This window comes from Daktulosphaira vitifoliae, unplaced genomic scaffold, assembly GCF_025091365.1.
Source record: "Daktulosphaira vitifoliae isolate Bord-2020 unplaced genomic scaffold, ASM2509136v1 Scaffold_1, whole genome shotgun sequence".
Classification (NCBI taxonomy): domain Eukaryota; kingdom Metazoa; phylum Arthropoda; class Insecta; order Hemiptera; family Phylloxeridae; genus Daktulosphaira; species Daktulosphaira vitifoliae.
Genome location: NW_026099572.1, coordinates 16716262 through 16738098, shown reverse-complemented (window position 1 = coordinate 16738098; position 21837 = coordinate 16716262). Strand labels below are relative to the sequence as shown.

Below are 21837 nucleotides of genomic sequence, written 5' to 3'. Positions count from 1 at the left end.
TTTTACTTGAATGTTATGTTTTTATTATTGTGCATTTTTAATTCTTAACAAAATTAAAAGATTAAAAAAAATCAGCTGTATAATTATAACATTTTTTTTAAACTAATCATAGAATTTAATATTAAATAGAAATGTTTATAATAATATTTCGGAAGTTATGAATATTTCTATACTTAGAAGGAGGGAAGAACATGAAAGAAAATTGTCATATTTATGTCTCATCCCCCAATCAAACTATAGAATCGTAATAACTTTTGGAATAATAGGTCAAAAATTATTATAGATTGTCATTTTCATAATTAAATAAAAAATATTCTCATAACTGTTGTTATTTAATAAAAATATTAGTGGTTAGCATTTAAAAAATCACTTTGCGTATATTATATACTGTATTATAAATTATAAGTATTCTATTATACATTATCGATCAAAATTATTAAATGTTTTATATGCAATTTTATGAGTTATCAATTAATGAAAGATTTAGATGTGTATTGTACTTATAATTTCTATATTACTGTTTAAAAAATTAAAGAAAATGTGTAATTTTTAAAAATTTTGTTACTGCTAAAAATGAATATATCTGTTTTCATCATTTTGTTTAGAAAGTTGTAAATAAATATTTAATTGTAAAATGAAGTCAAATTCGATAATCCAAAAATCAAATATATAACGTATAAAATTTACATTTTACTACAGAAATATAATATATTCGAGACAAGTTTTCTTCTTATTTAAAAAAATGAACTTGTCATCTTTAAATTGATGATTTAATTGTGTAATTGACTTTAGTCAGTGACGTAGCCAGGATTTTTGAGAAAGTAAAAGGGATTTCACTTGAATGTGATTTAAGAGAAAATTACATAGTTGAAAAAATTTCAACAAACCTATATTTTAGAGATGTTTTTTATTCATCAATTTATTTTGAAAAAAAATATTGCGGTAATTTGGGAACATTTGTTTTGTGGATCTCTGGTTACGCCAATTACTAGTGTATTTATAATAATTTATTATTATTATGTTAAGCTTCATCTGCGAGGCTATTACCTTACATTAAGATTATATTTCAATATTTTTTGGGAAGCTCATTTCATATTTGGGCAACTTAGTCCTTAAGGCCCTACCTTAAAAATTTTTCAAACTATTAACAAAAAAAAATTCGAATATTATAAAATAACTGAATTTTTCTAATTAAAATTATTATTTTATACTAGAAGCAAAAAAAATAAAATAATATGATGGACAAGTCCATCATTATGTTTTTCAAATTTATGACTTGATAAAGTCTAAAAGGTTTATTTCTATCAATAAAATTTGGTGAATAAAAAAAATTTGAAATTGTATTTATTGTTTTATACAGTTTTCATTAGAGTTTTAAATAATTTTTTTATAAATAATATTTTTTGATCTGTTGTTTCTTAAATGATCGTGATTCATTTGTTATTAAGAATTTTTTTTTTTATTTATTTAGTATAATTGTTTCAACATAAATGTTTTTACAATAAAATTTAATCATAAAAGTCCTAATATTTTTTTATATTATACAACTGAAAAATAAAATATGTTATTTTTCCATCACTCGTTATATATAGTGTTCAGTAAGTAAGGAAACAGGTTAATTGTTATAATCAATGAAAATATTAGAAACCCGTTTACTTACTTACTGAATACCCTATACACTAAACAGTCTATTTAAATCTAATTATTTTAAAAATTATTTAATGAGCACTATTTTGTTTTAAACCAGATCATACCTTCTTAATTTAGATAATAAGTTACAAAGTTAGTTGAGAAAAACTAGGGTCATACGACACATTAGTCGTACATTTTATTCTATATGTAATCTTACAAAGAAAATACCTTGATTGTTATGCTTATTGTTCATAACAATATATGTTCTAATTTGTGAATAAGAAGTCTATATAGATTACAACGACGTATATATATATATATATATATATATATATATATATATATCAACATAAACTGCACCTATAGTAATTTGGCGTTTGAAATATCTTAATTAATAATATTTTGTAACAATAACGCGAAACCCATTAATATCTTAAACCAAACTGATTAAAAAAGATTATAAAAAAACTAAGCGAATACTTTGTGGTGGTATTAAGAAACGTGATTATTTTGAAACGGATCAATCTTAAAGTTCCCTTGACTAGCCCACCGACATCTGGTCCACGTCATGCATTTAAGTAATTGAGGTGAATCGGTCGTAACGACTGACAGTGAATTGGTCAAATTAAATAAATTGAAACGTATTAAAAAAGTTTTTAAACTACTCTTAACTACTTTAGCTTCCATGCGTTTTTTCTATGATAATGACCAAATATGCTGATGTAAAAAATAAATAAATATTAATCATTGCAACTTAAAAAAAATAAGAGAATATATCTATTTTAATATAATGACAAGTATAAGTACAGTTGGAATAACTAAATAAATGTTTGGATCAATCGAGTAATTAGTTATCCAACTATCTTAATTGCATATTTTTTTTCCATGTGTAAATTACAAAATAATAAGTAATACTCATTAACTCATTATGAAAACACATTTATTTCATTTGTTGATTGACAAGATCTCATAACTTATTAGAAGTTTACTATGTGGTCGATTTTTCATCGCATATTGTTGTCACGTATGTTCATTCTTCTCATATATTTGTGTATAATCACTAAGTATCTATCTAATTAATAATAATAAAATTTGCAATTCATATTTGTTTTATTTACAATTCACTATTATGATTTCCGAGTTAAACTCAATCTTAATAGACTGTACAGACAACAAAAGTTGTAATTTTAAAAAATTTGAATTCTAAAGTTTTTATTGATGTAGTATTTCAAATACGTAAAAAACGTTGAAAGTGATAAACAATTAGACAAGAACTTTACGTTTTTTATCCAAGTTGAACCTCTTTTTAGTAAACTTTTAAACATTAATGTAATATTTTTATTATTGTTTAAACTTCATATTTGTAATAGTAACAGCAACTTTGTTTCTTTTTTTTTTTTTCAGAAGATGATTACGAGACCCTGATAACAACAACAATGACTGTTAATGTGGCTATGATTGTTTTCATTGGGCCTGCTGCTAATCTTTTTGTCTTCCTTGGTCTATCGTTTAGCCAAAAAGTATCCAGTAACTTACTGCTGTTGAATCTTTGCGTAGCTGACTTTTTAGTTTGCTTAATAAGTGCACCACTTTCGTTAACATTATGGTACTGGCCCGATAGATTGTCTCATTCCATAATAGATGCAATACGGGTAAGCCATTTTATTTTATGCTATTTTTTTAGATATTTATCACTTAGAATTAAAAATAACAATAATGGATATATTTTTTTAATTACATTTGCTATTCATTATAATTAATTCCATTAATTTTGTGAAACAACAAATTTAGTGATTAAAGCCGGTTACGCCCATACTTGAAAAGTGGCTTAACTCTTAGTTAATGTAGTAAAAAAATCCTACTATATCAGACAGGATTTAGAGCTATTTTAGCTAGGGATTATTGTGGTCGCTGTATAATGGAACTGATTTCGTTTGAAATATAAAAAATTGAAATTTAATGTGCCAGTCCGTGAACAGAATTTTTCAGTTACCCTGTAACGAATATTTTACAATAAAGAAAACATTTTAAATAAATTGATAAACATTTAAAAATATCATGACTATTTTTATAAACTATTTAAGCATATATCCATATAACCAAATATTTTTTCTACGTCTATATAAAAAGTTATGATATTTGTAATGTAATAACTTTTAACTATAGTTGGGTGGTTGATAAGAAAGTAGAGTAGAGGATGAGTGTAGAAGAGATAAGAATTCTTAGATGGATGAGTGGAATGACTAGATAAGGAATGAGCATATAAGATGGAGTATAGGTGTAGCGTCAATCGTGGATAAGATGAGATAAAATAGACTTTGATGGTTTGGTCATATTATGAGAAGAGAAGATTTGGAAGCTATAAGAACAGTTATAGAAATGAAGTTGAAGGAAGAAGACGTAGAGGAAGACCAATAAAGAGATGTAGGGGTGTTATTAAATACGATATGAGGACGGCTGATGTGAGCGTAGATGATGTAGGAGATCGTATCAAGTGGAAGTTTAGGATAAGGGGTGGCCAACGCTCAAGTAGTTGGGATTAAGGCGAGGAAGAAGAAGAAGAATGTAATAACTTTTAACTAAAAAATGATAAATATATTAATTTTTGATATACATCACATCTTTCAATAATGCGTTTTTTCTTAGATCCAATATTACAATTATTATGGAAAAACAAACTTAATTTAGATATATGGTGAACACTAAGTGGATATTCTTTCATCTTTTCTAAAATTTCTTTTAATTTCTAATTTCATTATATAAAATAAACAATTCTGTAACGTCAGTAAAAGATGACCGTACATTCAATCTATCAGATTAAATTTCGTTTATCGTTAAGTGCTTATTAATTAAACAATGAATTAATTAGATGGTTCGCTTATAATTTTTTTTAAATTAAAATCTTTGATAACTATTACTGTAAACTAATTTTTATTATGTTAAGTTTAAAAATAAATACTTATAGTTTTACAAAATAGTTGCAATAAGATTCACACACCGTGTTAAATACTTAAATTAAATTTTAATAATTATGAATTTTAAAATATTTATATAATTCATGCCAAAATAACTTATTTACAAATACTGTAAATACTTTTATATTATAAGATATAACTGTATAAATAAAAATAAAAGCTTTCTGAATAATTTTTTTTAAAAAAATAGATAAGATATTTTTACCTATCTGTTGGCCTATTTAGATAAACATAATTGTATGTTTTCAGTATTTTTACATAATAATAGGTTTTTAGAACTTCAGGGCATACCCGCTGTAGTGAACAATAAAAAACTCACAAATTATGAATTTGTATTCAACAAGCTACAAACAAAGTTATATATTATGAATTTATTTGAATATATGATTTGCATTGCTGGCAATAATATACTGCTGCATATCTACTGCAAAAACATATATTTTTTTATAAAAATGAGCAATAATATTTGCAATATCATACTAATTGCAAGAATGAGACACAAGTTATAGAAAGATATTTTTTAAATACTTATGAGTAATAAAATTTACTATTCGTAAGTATTTGAAAATATATATTAAATATATTCTAAATATGTTTTAATAAATGAATTATTGAAAAATATACTGCAGTGAAAAACAGCATATATTTCTTTACATACGAATATTTTACTTACTTAAAATTTATAAATTTTCAAACAAAAAAACGAAACTGAGTGATTAATATATTGATTGGGAATCAATATCATATAAAATGTTTTTAGATTCGATGCGAACTGAGAAGGTATTAATTTACCATAGATGTATATATATATATATTGTGTTTGCCATTACTTTTTCTCAAGTTTCACTGAATCAATTTTGTTCGACGATACGTCAAAAGATTACAAAGTGTATCTAATTAAATAAATTATACTCGAAAATTGAAAAAAATTTTCCTCATTCCCCGTAAATGGGGGAATTCACCTAAAAATGTTTAATTTAAAATAGCTTCATTTTGAATAACAAGTTAACTTTTTCAACTCACGTCACTTAAGGTTAAACAAAAAATGTAATATTGGTTTGAAATTTCACAGTTTTCGTGTTGTTATAGTTTTCTATTCCTATTTTTTTTTTTCAATTATTTATGCTTATATGTTAATTTGAATTGTATAGTCATATAAAAGGAGGGAGTTAATAAGCCATTTACCATTTACCCCTCTTACTAAAAGAAATAATAAAAAAGTTAAGTGCTAGTTATCCAATAAGTATATTAAAAAGAAAGGGACTACCCTTAATAAAATAAAAGTTTTAGCTACCAATGGCATATGAAGAATAAAAATTTTAATTTCATGACATAAATAATAATAATTAATTAACGAGGATCAAAATAATTAATGAGAATAATTAAGAAAAAAAATTGTCTTCATTTTTGGATATAACCATACTAAATATCTTGACACGTTTGATAACGTGTGTGGTGCTGGTTTTTTATTTTAATACAATCATAGATATTAAGATATTATTTAAGTAATTATGAGTAGTTACTATTTAGAACAGTTAACCATGTTTACCTAAGTAGAAATATAGCATTAAAATAAATAAATAATGCATTTTTTCAGAAATATAATTACCTAAAATTAGAGTTTATTAATGATTCAGCATAACACCTAATTTAAAATGGTACCAATTTTGTATATGGTATAAAATGTTAACAATATTTTTAGAACGATGTATAATATAACATATTGTTAAATATGTTGGTAAAAAACAAAATAATAAATTATATTGTATTGAATTTTAATAAAGAATGTAAACGTCCAAAGCTTATAGAAAAAATTTAAATAAATCGTTTGAGAAACTATTATTATTTAATTACATTGTAATTACTTAATTAATAAAATGTATGAATATGCTTTAAAACATATTTTAGGTTAATTTGTACTTTAACATTGTGATAATGATATGAGTTATTTAATCAAATCTTAATAAATATGATTTTTCTTTAAGTATTCTATAACTAAGTTAGTCTGTTTTTTTCTAACTTATGAAATAATATAATTTACTTGATTATTAAAATATACAGAATGTTCAAAATGTAAGAAACAGGTCATTTATTACTATAGAGAACAATAAAAACCCTTTTCTTTATTTACTGAACACCCTATATATATTCAAAATAATATATACCAAAATAATTTTACACACTAATATTATTTCTTAATAAAACATTATCAACACGTGACAATGGTTCTCATAACATTTCAAATATAAAATTATTATTTTCATAAATATTTGTAATTATTTAAACCATTTTTTTAGGGCTGTAATTTGATTTTTATTTATATATTATTTAATATAATTATACCATTAAAATACAAGTAGTAGTTTGACCCATGGTGTTTTTATATCATTCAATTTTTTTTCGTTTCTATAGTGCAAATTAACTTACAAAATCGAAAAAAAATATTGGTTAACTGGTTTTTAGGTAATGACATTGAAATAATATATTAAAAAAAAAGTCATGTTTTTCTGTTTCTCGGAGGAGACATATATAATTAATTTTTAGAAGTATATTTAAATACCAAAATAAATAAAACATAATTTCTTTTAAAAAAGTTTTAAATTTTACAGTTTTTATATTGTAAATGATTTTATTTAATTAGTAAATAAGTTATCATTTAAATATTAATTTTGGAAATAATATGTACTGCCAAATACAGTATTTATGGTTTTAAATTATTTTATAGTTATTAACACAAAACTTTTATGAATTGGTTAATGCTACAAAGTTTGATTATCGCAAATAAACTTTAAACTTTATGTTAAGTTTAAATGCAAATTAAAATTTTAAATGCTTATTTAATTTTCCTGTTTCAAATAATATTTAATTATTTTCTCGTAAATCTATTGTCTTCTTCAAGAATCTATTATAATTTTATAATTATATCTTGCGCGTATTTTTTATTATAATGCCTTTAACATTACAATTTCGGCATCTTAGGCCATTAGTTAAAATATATAATTAATATTACTATTTATAGTTAAAATAAGAAATATGTAATATATAATGTATTTGTAGATATATTTACAAATATAATTTATATTTCTTTATCTAATTTGGTCTCTTTGGTAAATTTCCTAGTCCTAATGATTCATATAGGTGCTCAGAGTTGTTATACGTTGGTTTTCGTGCTTAATACATTCTGTTGGAATATGTTTTATTGTGATAAGAGTTCCAGATCATTCTCATATTGGATCCTCTTTTTCTCCCAGTAACTATTCATGAGTCGCAAGGGAGTGTCCAATTCTCAGTCGGTTAATTATCATTATATTTTTATATTTTAATAGCTTGACCATTTATTTGTGTTTCTTGGGCATTATTTATTACACTTCTATTACTTACTACAAACATAAAAACTCTATGAATTAATACACTCACTTTTATAGTTATTCATAAAATATCTTTCTTGGATAGTTATATCTCAATAATTAGTTTAAATAAGTATGAAGTCTTTATAATTACTTATCGATTAATCATTTCCTCTAAACAATAATACTTCTAGAAACCATTAATATTGCCAAATATAGTTTATAATGATAAGAAAAGACTCAAACAAAAAATATTTTGTGTTGACCAATTTGTGATTTCCATTTATGACTCAAAAAATATAAAATATCGGAATTATGAAAAATAATTACTTGTGACATTCTAAATCCTAATTCTAAATTATATTTATATATCATATAATTCTATTTCATATAATAATGTATTTATACAAAACTGTACTATAATTGTACTTTTAAATTATTCAAATTCTAGAATTTGAACGATATGAACATATTCAAACACAACAAATGTTTACTTATTTAGTTATTTTACAACTTTATGCACCTGGCGGCATAATAATATCGTAAAAGTATCCTAAAAGTTACATCATTAAATTTAACAAACCAAATAAGATAATATTATTTAAAAAAAATTAATTTTTATTTGTGTGTATGTTCGTATACATTTGTTTGATAATTAAAAGATTATATAAGTCTAATAAATTAATTTAAAAATGATAACCAAATTTACTATTTTATAAAGGCAACTGAACAACTATCTTGCATTTTTATATTTTAAATCACTAGGATTTTTAATTATCTAGAAATTCAATTTCTTATCACTATAAAAAGAAAACTAACGTTTCAATTTATTTTTAATACCAAATTCTGAAATTTTATCATTTTTATCTCGACAACATTATAGTATATTTCACTTTTTCGTAACTAATAATATTAATCATAACTGATTTATTTTTTTTGGTGGGTCATTTAAAAATGTATACACAATGTAATATTGTGCTACAATAAAATTGTTTATATTTTAGAACATTTATTTTCAAAAGAATATGGTATCCTTGAAAAAAAAACAATGCTTTTTTTATTATAAGACATAAATTCCCAAATGCCTCCTTGGGAAGGTGCGAGGTAACTATGATATGTAACTATTTCATTATAATTTAATGAAAGAGTTACATATCATATTATGTGTGGATTACAATTATATTATTAGATTATTTATATTTGTTTTGTGAAGGTCATAATATACATTAATGAGAATGATGACCCAACGTTATCAAATCAATATTCATCACGTATTTTTTTCCTATTTAAGGGAAGAGTAACATACATAAAATATCTTAATGATCTCTTTTGGTATTCGAATAATTTGTGTGTGGAGCGTCATGTGTCACAGTAAATCATTCAGTCACCGCTTCAGCACTGATGTTCAGCTGCACTGTTTGTTGTTAGTTCTCATATAAGTGATAAAACGGGAACTTAAGAGTGACAAACAAATTGCCCTCTTACTGGTTCCCTCAGCCATAATGAGGTTGCGTCAGGTCGACAGATGGTGTAAAAATTCTATTAAATCATCATAAGGTAGAGTCAACTTGAAATAGTTAGAGTAGAGGCTATTCTAATTAATAGGAGATGATGATGATTCAAAATAACTGTCCGTCTTGCACGCTAAAATAAATAAAACTTATTACAAATTCAAAAGTCAATAATAAATTTAATTTAGTGAATAAAGTCTCTTTTGAGCAATGTCTATAGGTTTTAAATTATTTATTTATAAAATTTGATCGGTCTACTTAATTATATAATACTTTTGTGTATTGTAAACAAACTAATATTTAATATGTGTTATTTTAAGAACATATAATAATTTACCACTAAATGGAAAAAAGTTGAAATATTGAAATATTCATGTAAAATTTAGTATTAAGTTTTATGAGTACATACAGGGTCATCAGAATTTTTTTTCAATGGAATAAAAATAATATTGATAAATTTTTTTTGGTTACTTTTAGATACGTATTTTTCACAATTTATAAATTATGAAATATTTTAGATGTTTTGGATATTTTGTATAAGGGTGTTAAATTTATTTTTTTACAGGACTAGGAACCAATATGATTTAATCCAACTAAGAAAATGGAAAGTCGATAACAGATTTTTAATCAATATTTCAGAAGTTTTTAACATTTGTATACCTAGAGAGGAAGAGTTGGGTCGAGAAATACTAATCCAAAAAAACAAATTATTAATATTATTTTTATTTCATTGAAAATTCTGCTGGTTCGTTGGATTCTAACGGTTCGCGTAGCCGTTAGAATTGTAAATTAATGAGGTATCATATGGTAGGAAGTTCAATGCGGATTTACTTTTAACTATTGAAATATATAAAATCCCTTCTAAAGTTCTTGCTTGTCTTTTCTAAACCTTTTCAAATATTTAATTACGTATTCAAAGGGATAAAAGAATAATTTCACTTCTTTTTCAGAATTCTAATATTCTTACAGGTCTTAGCTTTTCTGTGGTTAGCTCAAAACAAGTTATTTGATAAATCGGCTTATATACAAACATTTAGCGGTAAGGAATCAACCAAGCAAAACAAATACAAACTAATGTGAAAACAGTTTTAAAAAAAGGTTGATATTCTCTAAAGCTCGTGAATGAATATTTCGAAATAAACGTTTCGACACATGCGATTCTAGTTTATCCCAAGTCGACCGATTGTGTCTGACATTTATACTACTAATCCATAATTATTACCCAAATATAACTATCATTTAGTTTACAAACGCTTATGCCATAAATTAAAAGCCTATATTTTAAATATATGTTTCCATCGAAGAAATAAATATTTTAAGAAATGTTAATTACTTGAATGAAAAAGTTAAGTTTATCAAAATTAGGTGATGTATACTAAGATAGATTAATTATTTTTCTGATTTTAATTGTAAAAGTGGCAAAATTAATAGTTACAATATGTTGAAGTATTTTCTAGAGCATTTGAGTTACAAAGATTTGAAATATTACAAAATACTGTTCAATATTGATAATATATTACATGTTTTTGCACTTATTTAAACCACAGTATAACTTATACGGTAAAATTAAAATGGTGAATCATTCTCAGGTTTTGAAATAATTTTGTCTTTTGAAACTTTTACGAAACAAAATCAAACTTGGCCATGTTTATATCATCTGGATTTTATTTCGAACTTCTGTTTTAACCTGAATTTATACAAATTAGACTTAGACTATTTGGTGCGTTGACAAAGTTTCTTTCAAAAAGCACATCTGTCAATGTGACATAACCCTTAATGATTATGTGTATATAATTAGGGTTTTACATATGTATTCGAATACTTTGAAGGAATATAAGGAACAAGTTTTGTTTGCCATGAACGTATATTGATGTTTTTGTGTAAATCAAACTTAGAAAATAACTTTCTTGTAGTCCTAAAACTGTCGTAAATTCAATATGAAACTGCTAAAATTATGAGAAAATTGTTCTTTTTTAAATACTATATTTTCATTAATAAAAGAATTAAATGATATTGTAATTTAAAAATAAAAATTTATAAGCTATAAAATCTAGAATTTAGTAAAAAATTAATTTTAAGCGTTATGCATGAACGTAACGTATTAATAATGTATAAGAGTAAACGTTCAGATAAAAAACTAATTTAAGTACAAAAGTTCTAAAATAATAAACTAAAAATTTTTCTCTCAAGTTAGATATAGTCAGTGTACAATGTTTATAGCTGTGTAATTTCATGCAAATGTATGGGGTGATTCCGTTTCATGAAGTGAACGATATTTTGTTTCAATTGCAAGCACTTTCACATAAGACAATTGTTGTAGAACAAATATTTTTTACAAGTTATTTTCTATTATTTATTTTTTTTTGGCAAACCAAAAAAAAAAGTATTAAACTTATTTTCACATTATATAAAGTATAATGTTGAACAAAAATCGTGCATTATACATAATGATCCGTTAACTATGTCTCACAGCATTATCTTTAAAAGTATAAGTTAAACTATAATTTTATTATTTCAAAAATTATTAGTGTCCTATCCACTTTAATTAAAACAAAACATTTTATAAATAATATAACACGTATCTATTCTAAAAATCGTAATTTTTTGTAGGATTTTCACTATTTACGGAAAACGAGGGCAAAATTTTCAATTTTTAAGGGTACTGTCTTCAACTAGATAAAATTTGTAATCTTTTGACGTACCGTTGAGAAAAACGGTCTAGTGAGAGCTGAGAAAAAGTAATGACACATACAAAAAAAATAAATAAACACATCATGGTAAAATTAATACTTTCTCTGCATTTTATCGAAGCTAAAAAGGGGAATTAGTGAAAAATATCAAAAATGTACATTAATTGGTCGTTAAATGAACAAAAGAAAATTTTAATTCACGTAATATCTAAGTATTTTTATCAAGCTAAAATGTTTAACTTAACTTTAGCTTATATAATTACTTATGATTTATCTTGACTGTAAAAAAAAAATATGAAATACTTTAGAGTCACTGACTGCGAGTCAGTTTTCTGTTATTAATTAATTTCTTTAATCAGTACATGAACCGTGAATAACTAATAAACTATATAACTAATAAATATAACTAATAAATTTGTCTACCAAAATAATCGTTAGATTAAAAGACAACGATAGTTAAATGTACGATAAACTAAATTAATGCAGTCAATAAAATCATTTTTTAAATTTTTTTAAGTTTATAACTGATAACTTCCATTATTATTATACATTGTTTAAAAATAATATCTTTATTTTATGCTTAACATTTTCAATTTATAACTTCTTTCAATTTGTTACTAATTAAAAATAAATAAATACTTAAACTGTGTAGGATTGTGGCGTTTTGTAATAATAGTACAGTGTTATGATATTAGTAAGATCGATGAAAATAGGATTGATAATGATCATTAGCCAACATATCATTTAGTTTTAACATAGCGCATATTAAATAAATGTGAAGTTCTCTTTTAATATGTACTACACAATTATCATGTGAAAATAGAAAATGCCTGCAGCCATCTTTACTATAAAATTTTGTTAACTAACTAAATCCATAAAATCCACCAAGTGAAAAATGAACTTAACTCTTGTCATGGTTCAAATTTATTGAACAGTTTTTTCATCAATCAATCATAGAATAATAGGTACCAGCATTTAATTAAAAATCTTCTTCATGAAAAGTTCAATTCATATTTTAACTACGGACAGCATTACTAAATATAAAAAAACTAAACATTTTTTTTGTACAATACAGGTGATTGTCTTAACGTTTTATTTACTTATTATTTATTTTGTGCTTGCCGGAGCCATATGCTAAAAAAAAAAAATTAATTAACATTAGCCATTTAAGTTTTCGATTTTTTTAAATAAACAATTTTTCCTTCTGTAGTTACAGATTTTTTTTTTATTTATCAGCTAATAGTTAGAATCATTCCTTTATCTTAAGGAGTATCAACTTCATTTTTTTTATCTTATTTAATAGATCTTCTTTTTCTTCTTTTATCTCGCATTTATCCCAACTACTTAGGGTTAGTTACACTTATCCTAAACTTTCACTTTGCATGATCTCCCACATCATCTACACACACATCAGCCGTCCTCATATCGTATTTAATAACACCCCTACATCTCTTTATTGGTCTTCCTACCTTTTCCTTCAACATTAATTTCCATATCTGTTCTTACAGCTTCCGATTCTTCTCTCCTCATAACATGACCAAACCATGTAAGTCAATTTTCTCTCATCTTATCCATAATTAACACTACATCTATACTTCTTCTTATATGTTCGTTCCTTATCCTATCTTATTTATTCACTCCACTCATCTATCTAAGCATTCTCATATCAGCTTATTTAATATATAATAATGTAATTAAAATAATGACTGGTCGATAACAACTTTTGGACTAGCTCTTTGGAAGTAATTCTCATTTTTATATCTAGGTGGAAGAAAGAGTACGGCTGGAAAAAAACTAAAAATAAAATTGCTCACCTCCAGTCGTTACTTTAAATTATTAATAATTTCTGAAATACTGATCCAAACGTTGTTTCTGACCAGCTATTTTATTAATTAGATTATTTCCTATTTTATGAACTAGTTAAATAGGTATGTTGCTATTTGAAAAAATTAAGTTGATACCCCTTTGAGTTATAAGGAATGATTCTAACTATTAGCTGTAAACCAAGAAGTATCTGTAACTAAGAAAACAATTTTTTTTACTTTGTGAAATCGAAAAATTGAGTGGCTAACGTTAAAATAATCGCCTAAATTGTACAAAAAAAAATGTCTTGTGTTTTTATATTTAATAATGCTGTCTGTAGTTAAACTACTATAAGGAATGATCCTGAAAAGTAAATTTATAGCTACAACCAAGGAATATACATAACTAAAAAAAACTAAATATTTTTTTCCATTATTGTGTTTATTTAGTGAGTAATCGAGTGATTTATGATAAATCGATCACACTACTATAACTTTGTATTAAAAAATGTTAAATTATTATAGAGATATAAGTTACGTTATTAATCAATTTTCTTTAAAAAAATTTATTTTAAATTAATAATAATTACGAATAAATTCTGTTGAGAAATATAATCATTTATAAACAATAGTTTTATGCATATTTTATGAAAGAAAGGTAGATAAATTAAATTACTAAAGTACTAATAATTCCATAAGAAAAAATTATCTAACTAAATTTATTATTGCATTAATCATTAAAGAAAATTGAAATTTTTATTCTGCAGAAATGTTAACTAACGTTAATTTAATAACATATTATGTTATATCTTTGATAGTTTTTAAATTTAGCTGAAGGAATGAATACCTAAAGATTGTGAAACTTAAAAATTAATGTATAATTGAGATTCCTTAAAATATTTTATAATTTTATACATTTGATTGTATTGAATAATTAGATATTTTTGTTAAAAATCTCAGCACATAAAAAATGCTAAATGAATGGTTTACTGTAAAAATGTATTAAGTTAAATGTTGAAGTATAGTTTAGCTTCAAAACTAATTATGTAGATATTTTTTGATTATTTGGATTAATAAAGCATTCGACTTGTTTAACTTTTAAACCGCCATGAGAAAGATTTAACTTTGGTGTGTTCTATTATTTTACTTTATAAATGTCAAGAAATATATTTAAAAAAACTCATTACTTTAAAGTAATCCGTTTGGGGTTAGCAACATTAAGCGTCTATTTTACTTGAAATACAATAAAACCCAACACTATAATAATAATTTTGGGTTTTATAGTAGTAGTTTGTTTTTTAATTATAATAATTGGAATTCTAGACTTCTCTCAATTTGTTTGGTATAAAAAATACTTTAAATATAACACCAGTATTTCCATTTTAACTTTTTTTTTGACATTAGGCAACCAAAATGTAAATGCTACACAGCAAATATAATATTCATAAAAATATTATCACTGTAATTGTTTATTAAGCTACAAAATTGGTAGTGAAAGACTTTGACAAGTTTGATATTGACGAGATAAAAAATAATTTAAAAACAGATAAACATAGTGTGTTATTATTATTAATACAACAAAAATATTTTCTTAAAATTTAATATTATTTAGAACAATTTATCATAGGTTTTAATATTAGATTATAATAAGCTCTGCGCCAGATTTTTATATAATTTTCAATTTCAATTTCATTTCTTAAACAATTCGAATAGGACAAATTTGTATTTACTTTGATTGTGTTAATGAATGATTATTTCTCTTGCATTCAATAATGATTTTCAAACAATTTATTAATCAAAACAAGAGCACGCCTCCATTAAGTTTTTATTTAAAGAAATGACATTTTTAAAAGTAAATTTTATCATTAAAAACTTGACACAACGACCTAATAAATTATATAAAAATCATCTTAAATATGATTAAATATGTTATTTGCACATAAATTAAAGACACTCACAAGCCTTCTATGTTATTTTTAATTATTGTAGACTTTTATCCTACTAACCGGATACTCATATGTTTACTCTGTAACAGATAAGAGAGATGTATCTCTACCGTGAATGTCACAGCCTACGCTTTGGAAAGATTGCCCTTGATTGAATCTAATTGAAATTGATATCCATGAAATAAAAAAAAACCTTAAGAGTTTTATAAAAATTAGGTGTGGTGTCTTTTTATTGTTCACTTCATCAACAGATAATAAAAAAACAAATTAATAATATAAAAGTAGTAAATTATATCATGAGTGATTGCGTTTCTTTAACAAGAAAACCTTGGCTATCGTGATGTATTGTGATTAATTAGTATCATTTTAGAGTAGTGACGACGTTGATTGTGTCCGGTAGATAAAACAAAACCTGAAGAAAATGACAGACAACAGTATAATCTCGTTAAAACAGTCTAAAAAAGAAAATTACATTTTCAATAACTGAGATGCGAAAACGTTTACTGTAATACTGGTTTTCTCTGATTTACTGAATTCGTTTTACTGACTTGTCTTTTCAAGTTAAAAATGGCGAAAATTCAAATAATTTGTCAACAGTAGCAATTATAATAATAGTATAGTAACAATCATAATGAGTAATTTCCTTTCGAATAAATTGTCCTTTTAACAGTTGAAAATAATTACAAAAAAAGTAATCTAATTGTTATAAAATCTTGATATTAACTTTTCTTATTCTGAGGGAACAGTGTGCAGAAGCGGCTTACTGAACATAAATTCTTAATTGGAAACTTAGTTTGTTTTCAAAAGAGCAAGACTCATTAAAAATGCAATAAATATAATTTTTTTTTAATTTAATTTTTTACTCATAAGAACAATAAAGTATTAGTAATTATCGATGATTCTTTAAAATCTTTTGAAATAATACAACAGTTATAACAAATAAACTTGTGTTACGATAAAAATCAAAAGAAAATTAATCCAATTAGTAGGATATTTGATTTAGTTATTTGAATATTCCATTTATCTCGAATAAGTTAAACATTTTTACATACCAGAATATCTTGTACTTTTGAAGCATGAACTTGACATATACACCATTAAATATTTATACCAAACATGGTACAATATTATTAAAGATATTTAATTATACCTGATGTCCTTGTAACCGATTTTATACATTTATTATCTATATATATATATATATAAATTATTTATACTAAAGACATAAAAAAATTATACTTAAGTTGAACATATATAGTATACTGTTAAAAAGGTATTGACTATCATATTGTGTATTAGAGCTTTTTTTAATTTAATACTAAAATAAAATGATTTGTTAAACGTTTGCTGTTTAGTTGGCAGCGGGTCGGATACTTTAAGTGTTGTTAAACTTAAAACGAGAAAATTTGTTATTTGTGTGCACTTGGTGTAAAAAGAGTACACAGGCACTAAGCATGAAAAAATGTTTTATCGGCCTTACGCATGAATCGTTATTTCTTTTTTTTTTAAATAATCTAAGTAAACATAGATAAAAATGTTTATATGCTATCATAGTTCCTATAAAGCTTTATATGCGCCTATATGATATTTTTGAATAAAATAATTTCTTAATAATGTATTAATACAATTTAAATATCACCATAATAAATACAAAGATATTATAAATACAAATACTAAATAAAAATAATTTGTATAAAATCATATTATTAAATGCCATTGATTTAATTTAAAATCTTCGATGATTCGTTGCATTTCTTTGTATACCAAATATGACATACATTTATAATTAAATCTTAAAATACATATATTTATGTGAGATTTTTCATAAATATAATTTTTTTCAATCGAAAATTTAGGTACTGCTTATTTTTAAAAAGGTATGTTACTATTTTCTACTCTGTAAATTCCACTTAATTGATTTAAAATAAGTTTTTCAATTATCATTATTAAAAAATAAAACTAATTTACGTGAAATTTCTATTTATTATTCTATTAAAATATTTAAAAATTTATAAGTTTTTAAATTCAGTGCTGCAATGGCATAAATAGGATTTTGACTTGGGGCGATATACAAAAAAAAATTATCATTACCCCTCCAAACAAAAAAAATTGTATATTCACCATGTAAATAATTTTGATCACTGTAGTGGTATAACTTAAAAATGTATGAAAAAAGAGAATGTATTAAAAATGTTCTCAAAAATCGCAATGATTAATTAGTTTTTTTTTGGTCAATTGAGAACGACTTACAACTCATAAAATTTATATTTTTTGAAGTATTTCCGTATATCTGAAGCCAAACCTTTTCGTAAAATTAAATATAACATGAAAAAAATTATGTTTATTTTTATTCAAAGGAAACTTTTTTTGACTTTATTTTGTTTAAAAATTTTATTTTAAAATAGTTAATTTTTAAAAGTAAATATATTTCTCTAATCAATATTTATAGTTACATAACTAAAAAAAAACGAATATTAAAAAAATTTTGGTTCAAGAACTGGTGTCCGAACTGATTCCGATCAAGTCCCTGCTGAATAAATGAAATATTATTTTTTCGCAAGACTCTCTACGGGAACTAAATATTTATTATAATGCAAGTTTTCTGGTTTCAAAATTTAGTATTTTTAGTTTATGTTTATGGCTCAAAAATGAAAAAAAGGAACATTTGTGAGTTGTGTTACTATTATTACTGATGAACAATATGTATTAGCTATTCTAATAAGATGATGTAAACATTTAATATTAAATTATATTAGAAAAATATTCGTCTCCATCGCCATCATGACCATATGTACGTAAAGTCCAATATAGAATTAAATAAATTATTTTAATTTGAATCTAAAATATAATAAACATTACAATTTAATTTTAACATAAATAGTGTTTAAATATTAAATCTAATAAAAATTTTCTTTGCCAGTAACAACTTTTTAATTAAATTTTGTATGTAGCATTTATCCTTTATTATAAATATATTTTTCAAATAAACAAATGTATAAAAAATTTACAAAATTGTATAATTTATCTACACATTTCGCAGCATTTGATTTTTTTGAATTGGTTCAAAAGTTAATCACTAAAATACTTTTTTTCAAATAATTTGCAATTATAGAATAAATATATTCTTTTGTTATTTAAATTTAAATCTAAATTTTAAATTTTACTATTAATATCATCGAGAATATATTATATATCAAGTACAGTAAAACTTCTACGAGTTAAACCTTGATTAGAAATCAATTGTTTTTTTCAGAAAAATGAATTTCTATAATCGTTTGTCTCATGATGATTAGATAATCATGAATATTTATTTACCATAGGCGTATTTAGAATGTCAGATTTTATTAATATATTAAGTACCAAGCCCTACTTATAAGCTTTTCAATCAATGTCATAGAAAATTAAGATTTATATGAGTTGTAAATGGCAGCATATTATGAGGAGGAGACTAATAGGCAATTTTTATGTTCTGTTAACAGTATATTCCAATAGCGGCCAGCACTTTAAGTCTGATGACGCAGTCGGTTGATCGATACGCCTCAATCCAACATCCGAGACATAGTCGACTGCACCGGACCAAGCATATGGCGTTCCTCGAATTAGGTGTAGCGGCCACTTGGATTGTGGCCGTCGCAATATCAGTGCCTCGATTCTACAGGCCTGCGAATCAGCTTTTGGCCGATATAAAGTGGACAAACTACTACGAGGCTACGTATGTCGCCGTTGTGTTTGTAATCCCGTGGGCCGTTGTTGCATTCAGCCAACGGGCCGTAAGCAGAACATTGTACATAACGTCATTGAAAGCGGCCGCTGCCCGCGGTCAGCTTCCACTACCAATGCCTATCATGACCGTAGCGTCCAAACAGGTCATTCTCGTAGCGTCCATTCAAAAAAACACAAACGTTCAATCGAAGGTAACAACTACGATTTTGATTGCATTGTTTTGTTTTTGACTGATGAAAATTAATTTGCATATCATTGATAATATTATAAGATTATCGAAGAAACTTTACATATTGAATCAAACTCACATCTTAAACATGAATAAATTTATTAACATACTGTACATGCTAATTGCCTAAAATCATATGCATGTGTTGAGCTATCGCTCTGAAGATGGAAAATCGTTATTTTTGTTTTCGTCGTAACTAAATTAATGATTTACATAAAAATTCGATTTTCAGAGTGAAGAAAGCTATAATACAAAAATGTCATTGTGTCTTGCGATTTTTGGGTATATCGCGTGATATTATTTATTAATTTTCTAAGAATTTTTTTTTATTAAATAACAGCATAAAAAATATTTTTAGTTTAAAAAAAAGGATTTTTCCGATAAAAAAAATTAAGCCTATTTAGTCAGAAAATCAAATTGAAATTTTCTCAGCTTCATTAACTTTTATTTTTTTATAACGCTTTATTAAGAGCTACAGCGGCCTTCCCCAAAGGAGGAGGTTTCGAAACCATTGATACTCCAAGACGGGTCGTTAGTCTGTTGTCAGAGAGAGGGATGGCGGACTCCAATTACCGAACTGATCTCTCGTTTGGCAAATGAAGCCGCCCGTGACCGAGTTTTGAACCCACTCGGCCACACCGTCCCTCATTTATTTTTTTATTAGATATGAAATATAATAGAACATATTTTTCAATAAAATTACTTGCACATTGAAGGTAAATGAATAACAATCAATAAACACGTCATTTACAAATTTGAAGATACTGAAATAGAATTAATTTTCATCAACTCGATGATTTATAATCGATCGTTTTTATAAAACAATAGTAATGCGACGCACATATAGAAAATGTTTTATAATTAAAACCAATACAGTTTCAACCACTTAATAATCTGTTTTGAATTATTACCTTTGTTAATACTTCCAAAGTCTAATGAACTTTGATAATTTTACCAATTTGAAATAACGAGTCTACTGAAAGCTTTACATTTCATTACACTGTTTTAGAGGTTTAAACACGTACAACACCTATTAACAATACGTCAACACGAACTGCGTCTACGGCCTAAATTTTCGTTTCCTTAATATTTTATTTTTATACTAAAAACTTCATAACTATGGTATTAGTTTTTACAAATATTTCACAATTACTATTTACATTCAAATTCAATCAATGTCATGTACAGCGTGCTATTCTATTACAATATTAATTGAATATACAATCAATAGTACTAATTATATTTGCCCATGATTATTTGATTAATTCACAAATATTTAAGTATTAATTACCGATATAAAGATTCTATTGAATACAATTTCTAGAACGCAAATGATCATAAAACATATTTGTATAATAAATATAAACTTTTATTATGAAAATACGTGTAAGAACAATTTTTTCTTGTGATCGATTTTTTTAACAATTATAGTATTATTTTTTATATTATATATTGTTTTAATTGTTGCTTTGAAATTAACATTATGTAAATTGAATAAATCTATAAATAAATAAATATTTGTTAAAACAGTAAAAATGCTAACACGTGCGATTTTTTTCGTTGATAAATTCATTGTATTGTTTAAAATGAAATATGCATTTAGGAATCTCTTAAATATTTAACTCATTATTTGTACTTACATGTTAATAAATTTACACAGTTGACTCCGTAGAACTAATGTTCAACTGCGCTGTTGCTGTTGGTTCTCGTATGGGTGACCATATGAGAATTTTAAGAGTGACGCACACCATACCTCCTAGTTTCACTGGAAAGTGACGCTTGTATTTTTGAATATAAGTCAATCAAGCGACCTTAAGAGACCATACAATAAAAAATAAATTAAATTTTTTTAAGTATAAAATTGTACCCCTTTTAATTAATTAATTCAAATGCTGCGTTAGATTAATTTTCAGAACTTGTAATGTCTTGAATCATTTCTTTTTTAATAAGTATAATTATTAATAAAATTCCAATTAATTATT

At 24.5% G+C, this 21837-nt stretch overlaps 1 protein-coding gene across 2 annotated transcripts in view; it reads left to right on the top strand.

The window, feature by feature from the left end:
* LOC126910473 (galanin receptor type 2) overlaps positions 1–21837 on the top strand; it is a 54878-nt gene that overhangs the window by 29434 nt on the left and 3607 nt on the right. For both annotated transcript variants that reach the window (XM_050693078.1, XM_050693077.1), the window contains 2 exons: positions 3037–3284; positions 19383–19817. In XM_050693078.1, coding sequence (XP_050549035.1) covers positions 3069–3284; positions 19383–19817 — 651 coding nt within the window. In that variant the 5' untranslated portion in view covers positions 3037–3068. The remainder of the gene's footprint in view (positions 1–3036; positions 3285–19382; positions 19818–21837) is intronic.